Below are 15,004 nucleotides of genomic sequence, written 5' to 3' on the forward strand. Positions count from 1 at the left end.
GAAAATATATGGCAAATATACAGTAAATAAAAACTGGATGGTGTTAAGAGATAGATGGGAGGGGTTTTGTGGGGCTGAAGGGTGGGACTAAAAACAACAAGATAACTCATGTAAAATATACTGTGTCATTAAAATGTATATAGGTTCAGAACTTTTGTGAAACAGCACAGTTAAAAGTATATGGCAAATAGAAATCAAACTGGATGGTCTTCAGAGACAGATGGGAGGGGGTTGAGGGTAGCTGAAGGCTGGGATTAAAAACAAACAAAAGATAACTATTGTAAAATACATTGTGCCCGTAAAATGTATATAGGACGTATAACCTGGAAGTAGAAGCACTAAGTGTTATCATTTAGTTTACTCCAATTAGGGGAGGGGTGGTAGGGTTAGGGGAAAATAATAAAATGAAATATATATTTTTTAAATATACAGTATATACAGTACCAGTCAAAAGTTTGGACACACCTACTCATTCCAGGGTTTTTCTTTGTTTTCACTATTTTCTACATTGTAGAAAATATTTATATCTGCAATATTAAAGCTGATCTACCTCCCCAAAAAATACAAATAAAAGAACAGATAGAAAGAGGGATTATAGAGAAAGCGAGAGATAGAGAACTGAGAGAAAGCAGGAGAACGAGGTAGAGAGGGGACAGAGAGAAAAAGAGAGAAAGAGGTAGAGAGAGGTAGAGAGTGGTGAGTTCTGGTACAGTCCAGCTCTCCCTGTGACACAGAGGCCTGTCCTTAGTGATTGTTCAGCCACACAAAGAGAGTGACAGGGCTGCCTAGCACTGGGGCTGGGGCTGGGGTTGGGCCTGCCGCTGTGTAGGCTGGTCATGGGAGGGTTGAAAAGGCACAGTGACTGAATGGAACAGTTATAATGTTAGAATAGACTGTTAGAATGTTCTGTAAAATGGCTCACAGTAAAATAATCCAATGGGAGTTTTTCGAAAAGGGAAGTAGGGCAAAACACATGCACCCAGGCAGACACACACAGAGACTGAGACCAAAGCAAGGAGGGGATTTCAGCTCCATCACACTCTCAGAAATGGTGAGTGAAATGTCACAGTTTTATCTAAACGTTCCTCTCTGTTGGCATGGCGGGCTCTAACATAACAAACACAGTAGTACCCAGGGGTACCAACCGGGCACGGCCATAAACCGCTCAGGACACACACACACAACCGGCCACAGCCCCGGTGTTCTGCCACAAACTGCTCAGGACATAGATACTGATCCCTTCCTGTCTGTCTGATGATGTCACAGCCCAGGTCCAGGGGACTTCCTGTCTGACAGTTAGAGGGGGTTTCCCTCAGGAGTTAACTAGAGGGAGGGTCTGGCTTTCTCACGGTGCTGATGATCATCATAAACACACACACACACAACCGGGCAGGGCCACAGTGTTCTGCCACAAAAACACTCAGGACACACACACACAGACACATACACACATACAGTGGTAATCAAATCAGTAATGCTGTGATCTGGTCTCTCTCTAGCCTGTCAGCTTGTCAGTAATCTATGGCTCATAAAGCTTATACAGCACTACCTCAGTCACATCAGAATCAGCACTAAGTACTCAACCAGTACTTATTGTAAGTGAGTCGTGTCAAGCTAGTACGTTTACACAGCTTTGAGCTGACACACACACACACACACACACACACACACACACACACACACACACACACACACACACACACACACACACACACACACACACACACACACACACACACACACACACACACACACACACACACACACACACACACACACACTTTAGAGCTGACACCTAGGGTTACGGTTAAGTTTGATGTGGTGCTTTTGGTAAACACTCTCTGCAGGTCTACAGTCATAAGGCTACAGCTGTGGAATACAAATATCAAATAAAAATGTATTCGTCACATGCACTGAATACAACAGGTATAGACTTAACCGTGAAATGCTTGCTAACAAGCCCTAACCAACGATGCGGATTTAAACAATAATATTTGTTTTTTAAATAGTAACACAAGAAGAATAAAATACATATACAGTCGCAAGAAAAAGTATGTGAACCCTTTGGAAATGCCTGGATTTCTGCATAAATTGGTCATAAAATGTGATCTGATCTTCATCTAGGTCACAACAATAGACAAACACAGTCTGCTTAAACTAATAACACACAAACAATTATACATTTTCATGTCTTTATTGAACACACTGTGTAAACATTCACAGCGCAGGGTGGGAAAAGTATGTGAACCCTTGGATTTAATAACTGGTTGAACCTCCTTTGGCAGCAATAACCTCAACCAAACGTTTTCTGTAGTTGCGGATCAGACCTGCACAACGGTCAGGAGGAATTTTGGACCATTCCTCTTTACAAAACTGTTTCAGTTCAGCAATATTCTCGGGATGTCTGGTGTGAACCGCCCTCTTGAGGTCATGCCACAGCATCTCAATTGGGTTGAGGTCAGGACTGACTGGGCCACTACAGAAGGCGTATTTTCTTCTGTTCAAGCCATTCTGTGGTTGATTTACTTCTGTGTTTTGGTTCGTTGTTCTGTTGCATCACCTAACTTCTGTTGAGCTTCAATTGGTGAACAGATATCCTTACATTCTCCTGCAAAATGTCTTGATAAACTTGGGAATTCATTTTTCCGCTGATGATAGCAAGCTGTCCAGTCCCTGAGGCAGCAAAGCAGTCCCAAACCATGATGCTCCCTCCACCATACTTTACAGTTGGGATGAGGTTTTGATGTTGGTGTGCTGTGCCTTTTTTTCTCCACACATAGGGTTGTGTGTTCCTTCCAAACAACTCAACTGTAGTTTCATCTGTCCACAGAATATTTTGCCAGTATCGCTGTGGAACATCCAGGTGCACTTTTGCAAACTTCAGATGTGCAGCAATGGGGTTTTTTGGACTGCAGTGGCTTCTTCCGTGGTGTCCGCCCATGAACACCATTCTTGTTTAGTGTTTTACGTATCGTAGACTCGTCAACAGAGATGTTATCATGTTCCAGATATTTCTGTAAGTCTTTAGCTGACACTCTAGGATTCTTTTTAACCTCATTGAGCATTCTGCGCTGTGCTCTTGCAGGACGTCTTTGCAGGACGGCCACTTCTAGAGAGAGTAACAACATGCTGAACTTTCTCCATTTATAGACAATTTGTCTTACCATGGACTGATGAACATCAAGGCTTTTAGAGATACTTTTGTAACCCTTTCCAGCATTATGCAAGTCAACAATTTTAAATCTTAGGTCTTCTGAGATGAGGCATGGTTCACATCAGGCAATGCTTCTTGTGAATAGTAAACTCAAATTTGGTGTTTTTTACAGGGCAAGGCAGCTCTAACCAACATCTCCAATCTCGTATCATTGATTGGACTCCAGGTTAGTTGACTCCTGACTCCACTTAGCTTTTGGAGAAGTCATTAGTCTAGGGGTTCACATACTTTTTCCAACCTACACTGTGAATGTTTAAATTATGTATTCAATATAGACAAGAAAATCACAACAATTTGTGTGTTATTAGTTTAAGCACACTATATTTGTCTATTGTTGCGACTTAGATGAAGATCAGATCAAATTTGATGACCAATCTATTCAGAAATCCAGGTATTTCCAAAGGGCTCACATACTTTTTCTTGCCATTGTATATACAGGGAGTAACAGTACAGAGGCGATGTGCAGGGGTACGAGGTATTTGAGGTAGATATGTACATAAAAGGGTAAAGTGGGTAAAGGGTAAAGTGACTAGGCATCAGGATAGATAATAATATGAGTAAAAAGTGACTAGGCATCAGGATATATAATAATAAGAGTAAGAATAAAAAAATAAAGAACAGAGTAGCAGCAACATATGATGAGTGTGCAAGTTTGTGTGTGTGTTTATGTCTCTGTCTCTCTGTGTGCGTGTGTGCGTGTGTGTGTGCGTGTGCGTTTGTGTGTGGGGGTCGTGTGAGAGTGTCAGTGTAGTGTGTGTGAGTGTGTATGTAGTGTGTATATACTGTATAGTATTGTGAGTGTGCAAAGCCGGTGTACGATAGGGTCAGTGCAGATAGTCTGGGGAGTCTTTGTCAATTTTTTTAGGCCTTCCTTTGACACCACCTGAGGTCAAGGATGGCAGGGAGCTCGGCCCCAGTGATGTACTGAGCTGTCTACACCACCCTCTGTAGCGTTTTGTGGTCAAGGGTGGCGTATTTGCTATACCAAGTGGTGATGCAGCCAGTCAAGATGCTCTCGATGGTGCAGCTGTAGAACGTTTTGAGGATCCCCCTGAGGGGGAAGAAGCGCTTTCATGCCCTCTTCACGACTGTGCGGGTGTGAGTTGACCATGTAAAGTCCTTAGTGAAATGGATACCAAGGAAAGTGAAGCTCTCGACCGGCTCCACTACAGCCTTGTCGATATGGATGGGGGGAGTGCGCTCCCCTCTTTCTACTGTAGTCCACAATCAGGTCTTTGGTCTTACTGACATTGAGGAAAAGGTTGTTGTCATGGCACAACACTGCCAAGTTTATGACCTCCACCCAGTAGGCTGTCTCATTGCCGCAGATGAACAGCCCTGCCACCGTCGTGTCGTCGTCGGACTTGATGATGGTGTTGGAGTCGTGCGTGGCCACGCACTCGTGAGTGAACAGGGAGTACAGGAGGGGACTAAGCACACAACATGAGGGACGGTGTGGCGGAGGGGTTGTTGCCTACCCAGGATCCAGTTACAGAGGGAGGTGTTCAGTCCCAGGGTCCCCAGCTTGGTGAGGAGCTTGGAGGGGGGACTATGGTGTTGAACGCTGAGCTGTAGTCTATGGACAGAAATCTCACATAGTTATTTCCCTTCTTGTCCAGGTGGGAGAGGGCAGTGTGTGAAGTGCAATTGATATTGTGTCCTCTGTGGATCTGTTGGTCAGTATACGAATTGGAGTGGGTCCAGGATGTCCGGTGATGGTGGTGTTGGTGTGTGTCATGACCAGCCTTTCAAAGCACTTCATTTCAGATGTGAGTGCTACATGGCTGTAGTAATTTAGGCAGGTTACCTTGGAGCTCTTTGGAACAGGGACAATGGTGGTCAGTTTGAAACATGTTGGGATTACATACTGGGACGAGAAGAGATTGAACATGTCAGTGAAGACACTTGCCAGCTGGTCTGGGCATGCATTGAGAACGTGCCCTGGTATTCCGTCTGGCCCGGCGGCCTTGCGAGTGTTAAAATGTTTAAAACTTTGACTCACATCGGCCACGGAGAAAAGCTTCAGTATAATTCCATAGAGTCCAAATGTGAAGTCTAGCAGTTCTCAGAGTGTATGTAAACACTAAGCACTGTGGTCCTATGGAGCTGCTCTGCTGTTTTTTCCCTTGGGAAACCAGGTGTGTGCACTCTGTGCAATCAGTGAGTGATGTGTGTATGGTCTCACCAGGGCATGAGTCTGCCTATCCTGGTCCACCTGCTCTTGGTGATGAAGAAGCCGACAACAGGGTCGGTCATGGCTCCCCACGCCTTCCCTATGAACAGAACCATGGAGGCCTGGAAAGGGTTGATCTGAGGAGGAGTTAACACAGGAGTTAGAAGACACCGAGAGAAGGGAAAGGAGGGAAAGAAGGAAAAAGAGGGAGAGAGAGTGAGAGAGATAGAGAAAAAAAATAGGAAGAGATAAAGAGAGGGACACACACAGATGTGTTACCTGGGCGACATCGAGCAGGTAGATCTGGAGGAAGAACGCCGTAGCGCTGCCGGCCACCTGATTGGGCGCTCCTCCGATGGCGAAACACAGTTTACTGCAGAAAGACAGCCTCTGGTCCAGCACAGTCTACGGATGGGCCGAAAAATATCTGAGAGTTACAAGTCAGTTAGGCCTATCACTCACACATTTCATGAAGTGCATTATCCGAGAAAAAGTCAAATAAATGATATGCAAAGCCTATGAGATACAGTTGACTACTCTGCCTTTCTTTACCGCGTAAAGACAATAATTATGTTTGTTAGCCATGGCTATGTAGCCTAAATATTAGCCTCAGATAAGATACAAGCAGGAAACAAATCTGAAGATGGAAGCTATTGTCACGTTCCTGACCTATTTCTGTTAGTTTGTTGTATGTGTTAGTTGGTCAGGACGTGAGTTTGGGTGGGCATTCTATGTTTTGTGTTTCTATGTTGGTTTAAGGGTTGCCTGGTATGGCTCTTAATTAGAGGCAGGTGTTTGGCGTTCCTCTAATTGAGAGTCATATTTAGGTAGGTTGTTTCACAGTGTTCGTTGCGGGTGGTTGTCTCCTGTGTCAGTGTTTGTCGCACCATACGGGACTGTTCGGTTTGTTTTTGTACATCGTCATTTTGTGTAGTCTATTTTCCCTGTTCGTGCGTTCTTCGTGTTCAATGTAAGTTCGTCGTCCAGGTCTGTCTACTCCGTTTGTTGTTTTGTTAGTTATAGTGAAGTTCGTGTTTTTTCGTCTTGTCTTTAAATAAATTATGTGTTCACAACCCGCTGCGCCTTGGTTCCATCACTACTCCTCCTTTTCGGTTGAAGAGGAGGAGGACTACCGTTACAGCTATCTTTGTGGATAAGGAATACAGATTTTGTAGCAGAATGAGTCTGTGACAGCAGGACGCTGGATTTATGACGTCCCCAAAAAATTCAGAACCACAGAACTGGAGATAGAATTCCCATCTTTAGAATTCTAATTTCAGAAATATATTGTCCACTGTGATGTCAGAGACATCCCTGAGCGCCATTCAGATGACAGTCGATACAGACGTATGACCTTATGTCATAGACCATGACTAACTTCCTTGTCCAAATAGTATATGAAATATATGTCCAAATATGACTGGCGACATTGTTTAGTCAAGCACTATCCATGAGATAGAAGGGTAATACTTTATCTGGATAGTCCCAAGTAGATGGTCTGTAGATGTTCAGTAGATGTTTAATAACGGTCAACAACATTTCGACTAACTATCAACTAACCCTAACACTTATGATCAGGGGATGATCAGAGATGTTTCCATCCTTACACATGAAATAGCAGAAAAAACACCAGGCTCCTGGAATGCCCAATATTTACGACTGTTATGAACATCTCAGAGACAGACACGGAAACACACATGGCACGGACCAAAATACAGCAGCTTCTGATTAAATGTCTTACCTTCTGTCTCTCTCTCTCTCTATATGTATATACAGTATATATATTTATCTTTCTTTCTCTCGCTCTCTCTCAATTCAATTTCAATCTAAGGGCTTTATTGGCATGGAAAACATATTGTAACATTGCCAAAGCAAGTGAAATAGAAAATTAACCAAAGTAAAATAAACAATAAAAACTTAACTGTAAACATTACACTCACAAAAGTTCCAAAAGTCATATTATGTCTATATACAGTCTCTCTCTCTCTCTCTCTCTCTCTCTCTCTCTCTCTCTCTCTCTCTCTCTCTCTCTCTCTCTCTCTCTCTCTCTCTCTCTCTCTCTCTCTCTCTCTCTCTCTACACTCTCCCTCTCTCTCTCCTTTCTTTTTTCTCTTCCTCCTTTCTTTTTTCTCTTCCCCCATCTCTCTCCACACTCTCTCTCTCTAAACATTGTTGTTTCCATACATTACAGTTATGGGCGCGTTACCTCGCCGCCCACAGCTATAGGCCTTTCAGGCTTTATGAAAGAAAGATATCACCAAAACAACTACAGACCAACCACCGAGTCCAAAGCCCTTCAACACACTGTCATTATCTGTCTGACTTTAATTTATCTTTCTCTTTCTTCTCCTCAAGAAAACATTGATGGTTTCTAGAATGATACTTCTAGAAGGGGGCTGTGTAATTATTCTCTCAGTCTCTACTTAGTCTCTACTCCCTCCACTCATCCTCACTGCAGTTAGCTCTAAATGGGAAGACAAGACAAGTCGTTGGTTCCTACGGAAAATACTGGTTTACTGATGCAGGGTCTTAATATCCCAATGGTCTGTGCCAGATCAGTGATGTCTTGGTTCAACATCAAGTGTATCTATGACGTTAACCGTCATCTGCAATACAGCTATGTAGTTGGACTCGCCGTCACTGTTTGTATCCGCATAACATACTCCACACTGAGGGGGTTAAACCAGAAAAGAGAGCTACACTCTTGGAAAAAAGGGTTCCAAAAGGGTTCTGCGGCTATCCCTATAGGATGACCCTTTTTGGTTCCAAGTAGAACCATTTTTTTGTTCCAGGTAAAACTGTTTAGGGTTCCATGTAGGACCCTCTGTGGAAAGGGTTCTACATGGAACCTAAAAGGGTTCTACCTGGAACCAAATGGGGTTCTTCAAACGGTTCTCCAATGGGGACAGCCAAAGAACCCTTTTTGGTTGTCGCTAGCACCTTTTTTTCTAAGAGTGTACTGTAAAGAGGTCATATCGTTTTAGGCTCTCTCTTTGTACAAGACAGTTAAATAGTCCACAGGTCATCAGACAAGGATTTATCTGTCTTAACTTCATACCAGATAGTCAGGGCCTGATAGCATTCATTAGTGGCGCTTGCCTAGCTCTACCTATACACACATAGACACAGAGAGAGAGAGAGTCTGACTACAGTCTTATTTACTGAGCTCTTATCACTGCAGACGTAAACAGGATATCCCTCCCCTGTCTGGACCCACGTTATCTAGCTTCCTATAACTGCACGCACGCGCACACACACACACACACACACACACACACACACACACACACACACACACACACACACACACACACACACACACACACACACACACACACACACACACACACACACACACACACACACACACACACACACACACACACACACACACACACACAAAAGCACCTCAGAGAGAACAGACCATCAGCAAACTGTGGCCCTGGGAAAATGGGGCAAATTCCCAAAGTAAATGGCTTTGTTAATGATGATGAAGTGGGGAAAAAGCGACTCTGGCTACGTGCCTTTATGTTTTTAAAGAGGATCTTAGTTATTAGCTGACTGTGACGCACACAGAGGATGAGTAGGGAATAGTGAATATGTTTGATTGCTTTTCCCACTTCTGTCAGCATTCACAGATTGAGTGTGTGTACTGTATGCGTGTGATAGATAAAGCTGGTTGTATAAAGAAATAAAGCTGGTTTAGAGCTTTACATAAAGGTTTACAGGCAGTAGAATACAATTTGACATCAGACTTAAAAGGCAGATTTTATGGTTTGTGTGTGTGTGTGTGTGTGTGTGTGTGTGTGTGTGTGTGTGTGTGTGTGTGTGTGTGTGTGTGTGTGTGTGTGTGTGTGTGTGTGTGTGTGTGTGTGTGTGTGTGTGTGTGTGTGTGTGTGTGTGTGTGTGTGTGTGTGTGTGTGTGTGAGGGGACCTGGCTGAAGCTGAGGGACTCACTGTGACAGGTGACTCGTTAGGGCAGGGATCATCAACTAGAAATAATTACAAATAATTTGTTTAACTGCAAATTGACCGCAAGAAGCCCAAACAGATATAATATTTGACTAAAACAATCATTTCAAAACTTGCTAACATTTGTATATACGATTACATATCTCTCTATTATGTGTGGGAATACCTGGGAACAGATTTCCAAAATTATAATCACTTGGTGCTCATTTCCTGGTGTTTGTACAGTCTTTTATGTCCAACAATTTTAAAAAACACCCGCGGGGGCCACCATTTGGGGAACCCTGCATTAGGGGCTTTAGTCTCCTATGTTTCAGCCTCTGCTTTAGCTGCTTTACCATGTATAATTCACCCAGGTCACACACATATCAATCATAAGGGCCATGCTGTACACACACAGCTCCTCCACACTCACACACACACAAACACACACAGCTCAAGGTCACGCTGCATCCATTCTTTCAGAAAAACGATGTGAATATTACATCACTTTTCTTCAATGGCTACACACTGAATTAGGACAGCATTAAACCCATTGCGGAGCAATAAGAACAGCCAGACAATATTGAATTACCAGCAGTGAATGAGCCCGTGTGAATCTAAACATAGAAGACGATGTAGAGTACTTATTTTTTGTCTGCATCAATGCACTGGAGGTATAATGAAACACAATAGGCTACATCTGCATTATAACGAACTAGTGGTATAGTAAAATAAAGGTTTGGCTCCTCGTTTGTCATTGCCTTGCGCCCCTGGGCATGTGTGCTGGAATACCATCAATAAGTAAGCATTCCATTTACTCACACGAGTACACGGCTTCACATATTTTCACTGGCACACACACACACACAGTGCATTCTTTCACAGGAATGTCTCTTTCTGACATTCAGGCCGTCTTACTGGTACCCAAAAGCACTCAGGGTGAGCTTACACCAATATCATCCATCCAACAGAGAGAGAAACGTCCTCTAATTCTGGTCCTAAGCTGTAAGTAGTATTATCACAATCCAACTGATGTTCAATGTAATTAACTAACTCCCTGCCCTCAATCTCTCAAAAATCCAGGCATGGTATAACAGCATGACAGAAACCCAAACCAAAGGAACACGAATGTCCCTGAGATGTCAGTCCAGGGGTAAACTAACCAACTGATTCACAAAATAAAAGCAGTGTTTCCCTACCTGGTGGGGGGGCTTGTTGAAAGCTGGCTCTGGGGGCTTGAAGAGTTTGCCTGCTGGGGTATCGGGTACCCTCTCTCCCTTCGCCATGGCTGGCTCCTGAGCGTTTGTATGTGAATGTGAGTGAATGTGTGTCTCTCTGAGTCGGAAAGTGTGTGCGTCTGTGTGTGGTGTGTGTCTGAGTGTGAGTGTACGTATGTGTGTGTGTGTGTGGCTCTAAGTGACGGCCGGGGATGAGCTGGTGTTCCTGTGTGTGTCAGGAGGACGTGAGGCTGCTCAACTCTGCCGCCACTCACATGCTGCCCTGTGTTCAGTGCTCAGGGGCTGGAACTGAGCCAGAGAGGGAAGGGCAGTTAGGCAGACAGTTCCACACATACTGTAAACACACACATAACCATCCCCTTCACACTCATATCTCCCCTATTTATCACCCTGATCTCTATTTCACATGCATTTACGTTAGCCAGCAACGCCACATCCTATTAATACATCTACTTAAGAGATGCGATGTCTCCATGTATCATTATTAAAAGAGGATAAAGAAAGCGTGACACCCTATATTGGGAGGCAAAACACATGGAAATAAGATTGCAAATGTTCTGTATTTTTGTTTACGAGTGAGGCTATCTCAGAATCAGAATCACCTTTATTCGCCAAATACATTTGCATGTACCAGGAATTTGACGTGGTGAAATGGTGCCGCCACAAACGGAATCTACAGAATCTAACCAACACATATAACAAACAATAATTTCTTACTATATCATAGCAGTTTTGCCATAAGTGAACACATCCCTTACAACCTCAAAGCTCTGTCATTATCTCAGTCACATCCCATGTAAACAACAAGCAAGAACGCAATAATAGAAAGAGAAGGCCGTATTGGCTTTACCTGAGTGATGCTGAGACAAGAGAAGAGTAGAGGCACTCAGTGGACGGCAGGCTCAGAGAGATACAGGGAGAGAGTCACACGCAGGCAGATTCCAGCAGGAGAGCAGAAGGAGACTGCGGTGTTTGACAGACAGTGCTGTTCCACTTCATTCACAAGGACATGCGCCTCCAGTGGTCAACAGATAATAACATTGACATTATAGTCATTACAGGGTTATAATAACATACAGTACCACCTACTCATTCAAGGGTTTTTCTTTATTCTCAATATTTTCTACATCGTAGAATAATAATGAAGACATCAAAACTATCAAATAACACATTTGGTATCATGTAGTAACCAATAAAGTGTTAAACAAATCAAAATATACTTTCTATTTTAGATTTTTCAAAGAAGCCACCCTTTGCCTTGATGGCAGCTTTCCACACTCTTGGCATTCTCTCAACCAGCTTCATGAGGTAGTCACCTGGAATGCTTTTCCAACAGTCTTGAAGGAGTTCCCACATATGCTGAGCACTTGTTGGCTGCTTTTCCATCACTCTGCGGTCCAACTCATCCCAAACCATCTCAATTGGGTTGAGGTCGGGTGATTGTGGAGGCCAGGTCATCTGATACAGCACTCCATCACTCTCTTTCTTGGTCAAATAGCCCTTACACAGCCTGGATGTGTCATTGTCTTGTTGAAAAAAAAATGATAGTCCCACTAAGCGCAAGCCAGATAGAATGGCGTATCGCTGTAGAATGCTGTGGCAGCCATGCTGGTTAATTAAGTGTGCCTTGAATTAAAAAAAAAATCACTGACAGTGTCACCAGCAAAGGACTCCCACACCATCACACCTCCTCCTCCCTGCTTCACGGTGGGAACCACACATGCGGAAATCATAAGTTCACCTAGTCTGCGTCTCACAAAGACACGGCAGGTTGGAACCAAAAATCTCAAATTTGGACTCATCAGACTAATGGACAGATTTCCACCAGTCTAATGTCTATTGCACGTGTTTCTTGGCCCAAGCAAGTCTCTTCTTATTATTGGTGTCCTTTAGTAGTGGTTTCTTTGCAGCAATTCGAACATGAAGGCCTGATTCACGCAGCCTCCTCTGAACAGTTGATGTTGAGATGTGTCTGTTACTTGAACTCTGTGAAGCGTTTATTTGGGCTGCAATGTGAGGTGTAGTTAATTGCAGATTTCTGAGGATGGCAACTCTAATGAACTTATCCTCTGCAGCAGAGGTAACTCTGGGTCTTCCTTTACTGTGGTATTCCACATGAGAGCCAGTTTCATCACAGCGATTGATGGTTTTCGCGACTGCACTTGAAGAAACTTTCAAAGTTCTTGAAATGTTCCGCATTGAATTACCTTCATGTCTTAAAGTAGTAATGGACCATCGTTTCTCTTTGCTTAATTGAGCTGTTCTTGACATAATATGGACTTGGTCTTTTACCAAATAGGGCTATCTTCGGTATACCACCTCTACCTTGTCACAACACAACTGATTGGCTCAAATGCATTAAGAAGGAAAGAACTTCCACAAATTAACTTTTAACAAGGCACACCTGTTAATTGAAATGCATTCCAGGTGACTACTTCATGAAGCTGGTTGAGAAAATGCCAAGAGTGTGAAAAGCTGTCATCAAGCCAAAGGGTCGCTAGTTTGAAGAATCTCAAATATAAAATATATTTAGATTTGTTTAACACTTTTTTTGGTTACTACATGATTCCATATGTGTTATTTCATAGTTTTGCAGAATGCAGAAAATAGTAAAATAAAGAAAAACCCTGGAATGAGCAAGTGTGTCCAAACTTTTGACTCGTACTGTAGGTAGGCCTATATAACGAAGCAGAGGTTGTTTGGACATATTTCTAATTATCAGCCACCGTGAAAAATTATGCACTTAAGATGATCAATACACATTATTTGACCTTACATTTTGAGGCAGTGGAACTTCAGCCTACAGGCGACAGTATGTTTAAAACAAGTTTTAATTTCAGTCTACAGATTTGAGCAAAAAGGTGTCTGCATTAGTCTGCAGAGGTCACAATTATGAGATCTGAGAAAAAACGATGGTATCATCAGACTTCTCGTTCTCTCTCTCTCAGCCTACGTGGCTGCGATGTAGGTTTAAATTGCACGCACAAACACACCAGAGACGTGACACACAGACACACACTTTATACAGGTTATAGGCCTAAATCTGGGCACGTTTAATTATAAACTATTATGATTGTCACCAAATAGGCAATTGACAGGTGCATAGTTAGAACAATCCCATACCAACCAGTTTTAAAATCTTGTGTTCTAATATATCCAATGCTTTTTATATTGTGAAAGGGTTAATCTAACTCACGAGTGTTTGTTCTACGATTCATTCAGCGCACAACCTGTCCCACGGAAGACCGGTCGTTTCTCTTCTCCTCTCTCCTCTTCGCTGCATCCCTTCTCTCACAACAAGGCGTCAAACCGCTAACCGCCGAGCAGTCAACTAACCTGCATTCTCTCAGATACTAACCTGCATTCTCTCAGATACGTTGCCAGCAACCGGGCCACAGATAACTTAAAATGAGAACCCAGCCAAACCCTTAAGATTTCCTCACACGTTCCAAACATTCAGTCCGCTCTTGCCAGCAGAATTACTGCCTCTAAAATATATCAGCATCGGGAAATCAAGCATATGAACGCATTACTCCGTATATGTTTCCGATAATGCTAAATAACGCGTGAAGAGGAATGTGCAAATAACATTTCTGTAGCGGATCAGGTAAAAAGACAGTTTGGAAAATATAAAATGGGACTTAAAGTCAGGTAATTGCAGGCACGCGTAGTGCTATTAAATATGTCGCGGATGGGAAATGTGTCCCCTTTTACAACAGGACCCCGCTGGCTGTCTGCCTGGCAGACCCATGGTAGCCTAAAGAAAATACCTGTCTAGTTCTCTGGGTTTTCCAGCTGTGCAGTAGCTTTCACATCGACTCTCCTTGTGTCCTGCTCTTTCTTATGTCTCGTGTTCCCTCCGTGTGGCTTTAAATATCGAAGACAATGGCATTGAAACCCTCTACAGCAATGCCCGCGCCCCTTGGAAATCCAATTAGCGTAATGCATTTTATTTTTATTTTTATTTCACCTTTATTTAACTAGGCAAGTCAGATAAGAACAAATTCTTATTTACAATGACGGCCTAGCTAAAGGCTAAAGGCCTCCTGCGGGGACGGGGGCTGGGATTAATATATATATATATATATATATATATATATATATATATATATATATATATATATATATATATATATATATATATATATATATATATATATATATATATATATATAGGACAAAACACACATCAAGACAAGAGAGACACCACAACTGTAAGGTTCTGAATTTGTTTTCTTAGTCAACCTTGTGTTCTGTTTCGTTGTGTTCTTGAACGTAGTCCTGTCTCTCATTTTTGTTCATTGATTTCAACAGTGTTAGTTACTCACCTGGTCTCATCAGCTCCTTATATAGTTCAGTTCATTCTGTTTGTGCCTTTGTGAATTATTGTTCATTTTGACTCTACTAAGCCTTTTCCCAGCTCGTTTG

At 42.8% G+C, this 15,004-nt stretch overlaps 1 protein-coding gene across 2 annotated transcripts in view; it reads right to left on the reverse strand.

Moving 5' to 3' along the window:
* Positions 1-14,560, reverse strand: part of LOC129817182 (sphingosine-1-phosphate transporter MFSD2B-like) — a 42,408-nt gene extending 27,848 nt beyond the window's left edge. The window contains exons 1-5 of one of the 2 annotated variants that reach the window (XM_055872174.1): positions 14,347-14,560; positions 11,427-11,591; positions 10,538-10,864; positions 5,667-5,792; positions 5,400-5,524 (exon numbers count right to left, since the gene is read on the reverse strand). In XM_055872174.1, coding sequence (XP_055728149.1) covers positions 5,400-5,524; positions 5,667-5,792; positions 10,538-10,624 — 338 coding nt within the window. In that variant the 5' untranslated portion in view covers positions 10,625-10,864; positions 11,427-11,591; positions 14,347-14,560. Of the gene's footprint in view, positions 1-5,399; positions 5,525-5,666; positions 5,793-10,537; positions 10,865-11,426; positions 11,592-13,772; positions 14,321-14,346 lie in introns of those variants that run through there. The other variant, XM_055872175.1, reaches the window with a different exon arrangement.
* Between the last annotated feature and the right edge of the window lie 444 nt (positions 14,561-15,004).

The sequence above is a fragment of the Salvelinus fontinalis genome, chromosome 20 (genome assembly GCF_029448725.1).
Source record: "Salvelinus fontinalis isolate EN_2023a chromosome 20, ASM2944872v1, whole genome shotgun sequence".
Taxonomy (NCBI): domain Eukaryota; kingdom Metazoa; phylum Chordata; class Actinopteri; order Salmoniformes; family Salmonidae; genus Salvelinus; species Salvelinus fontinalis.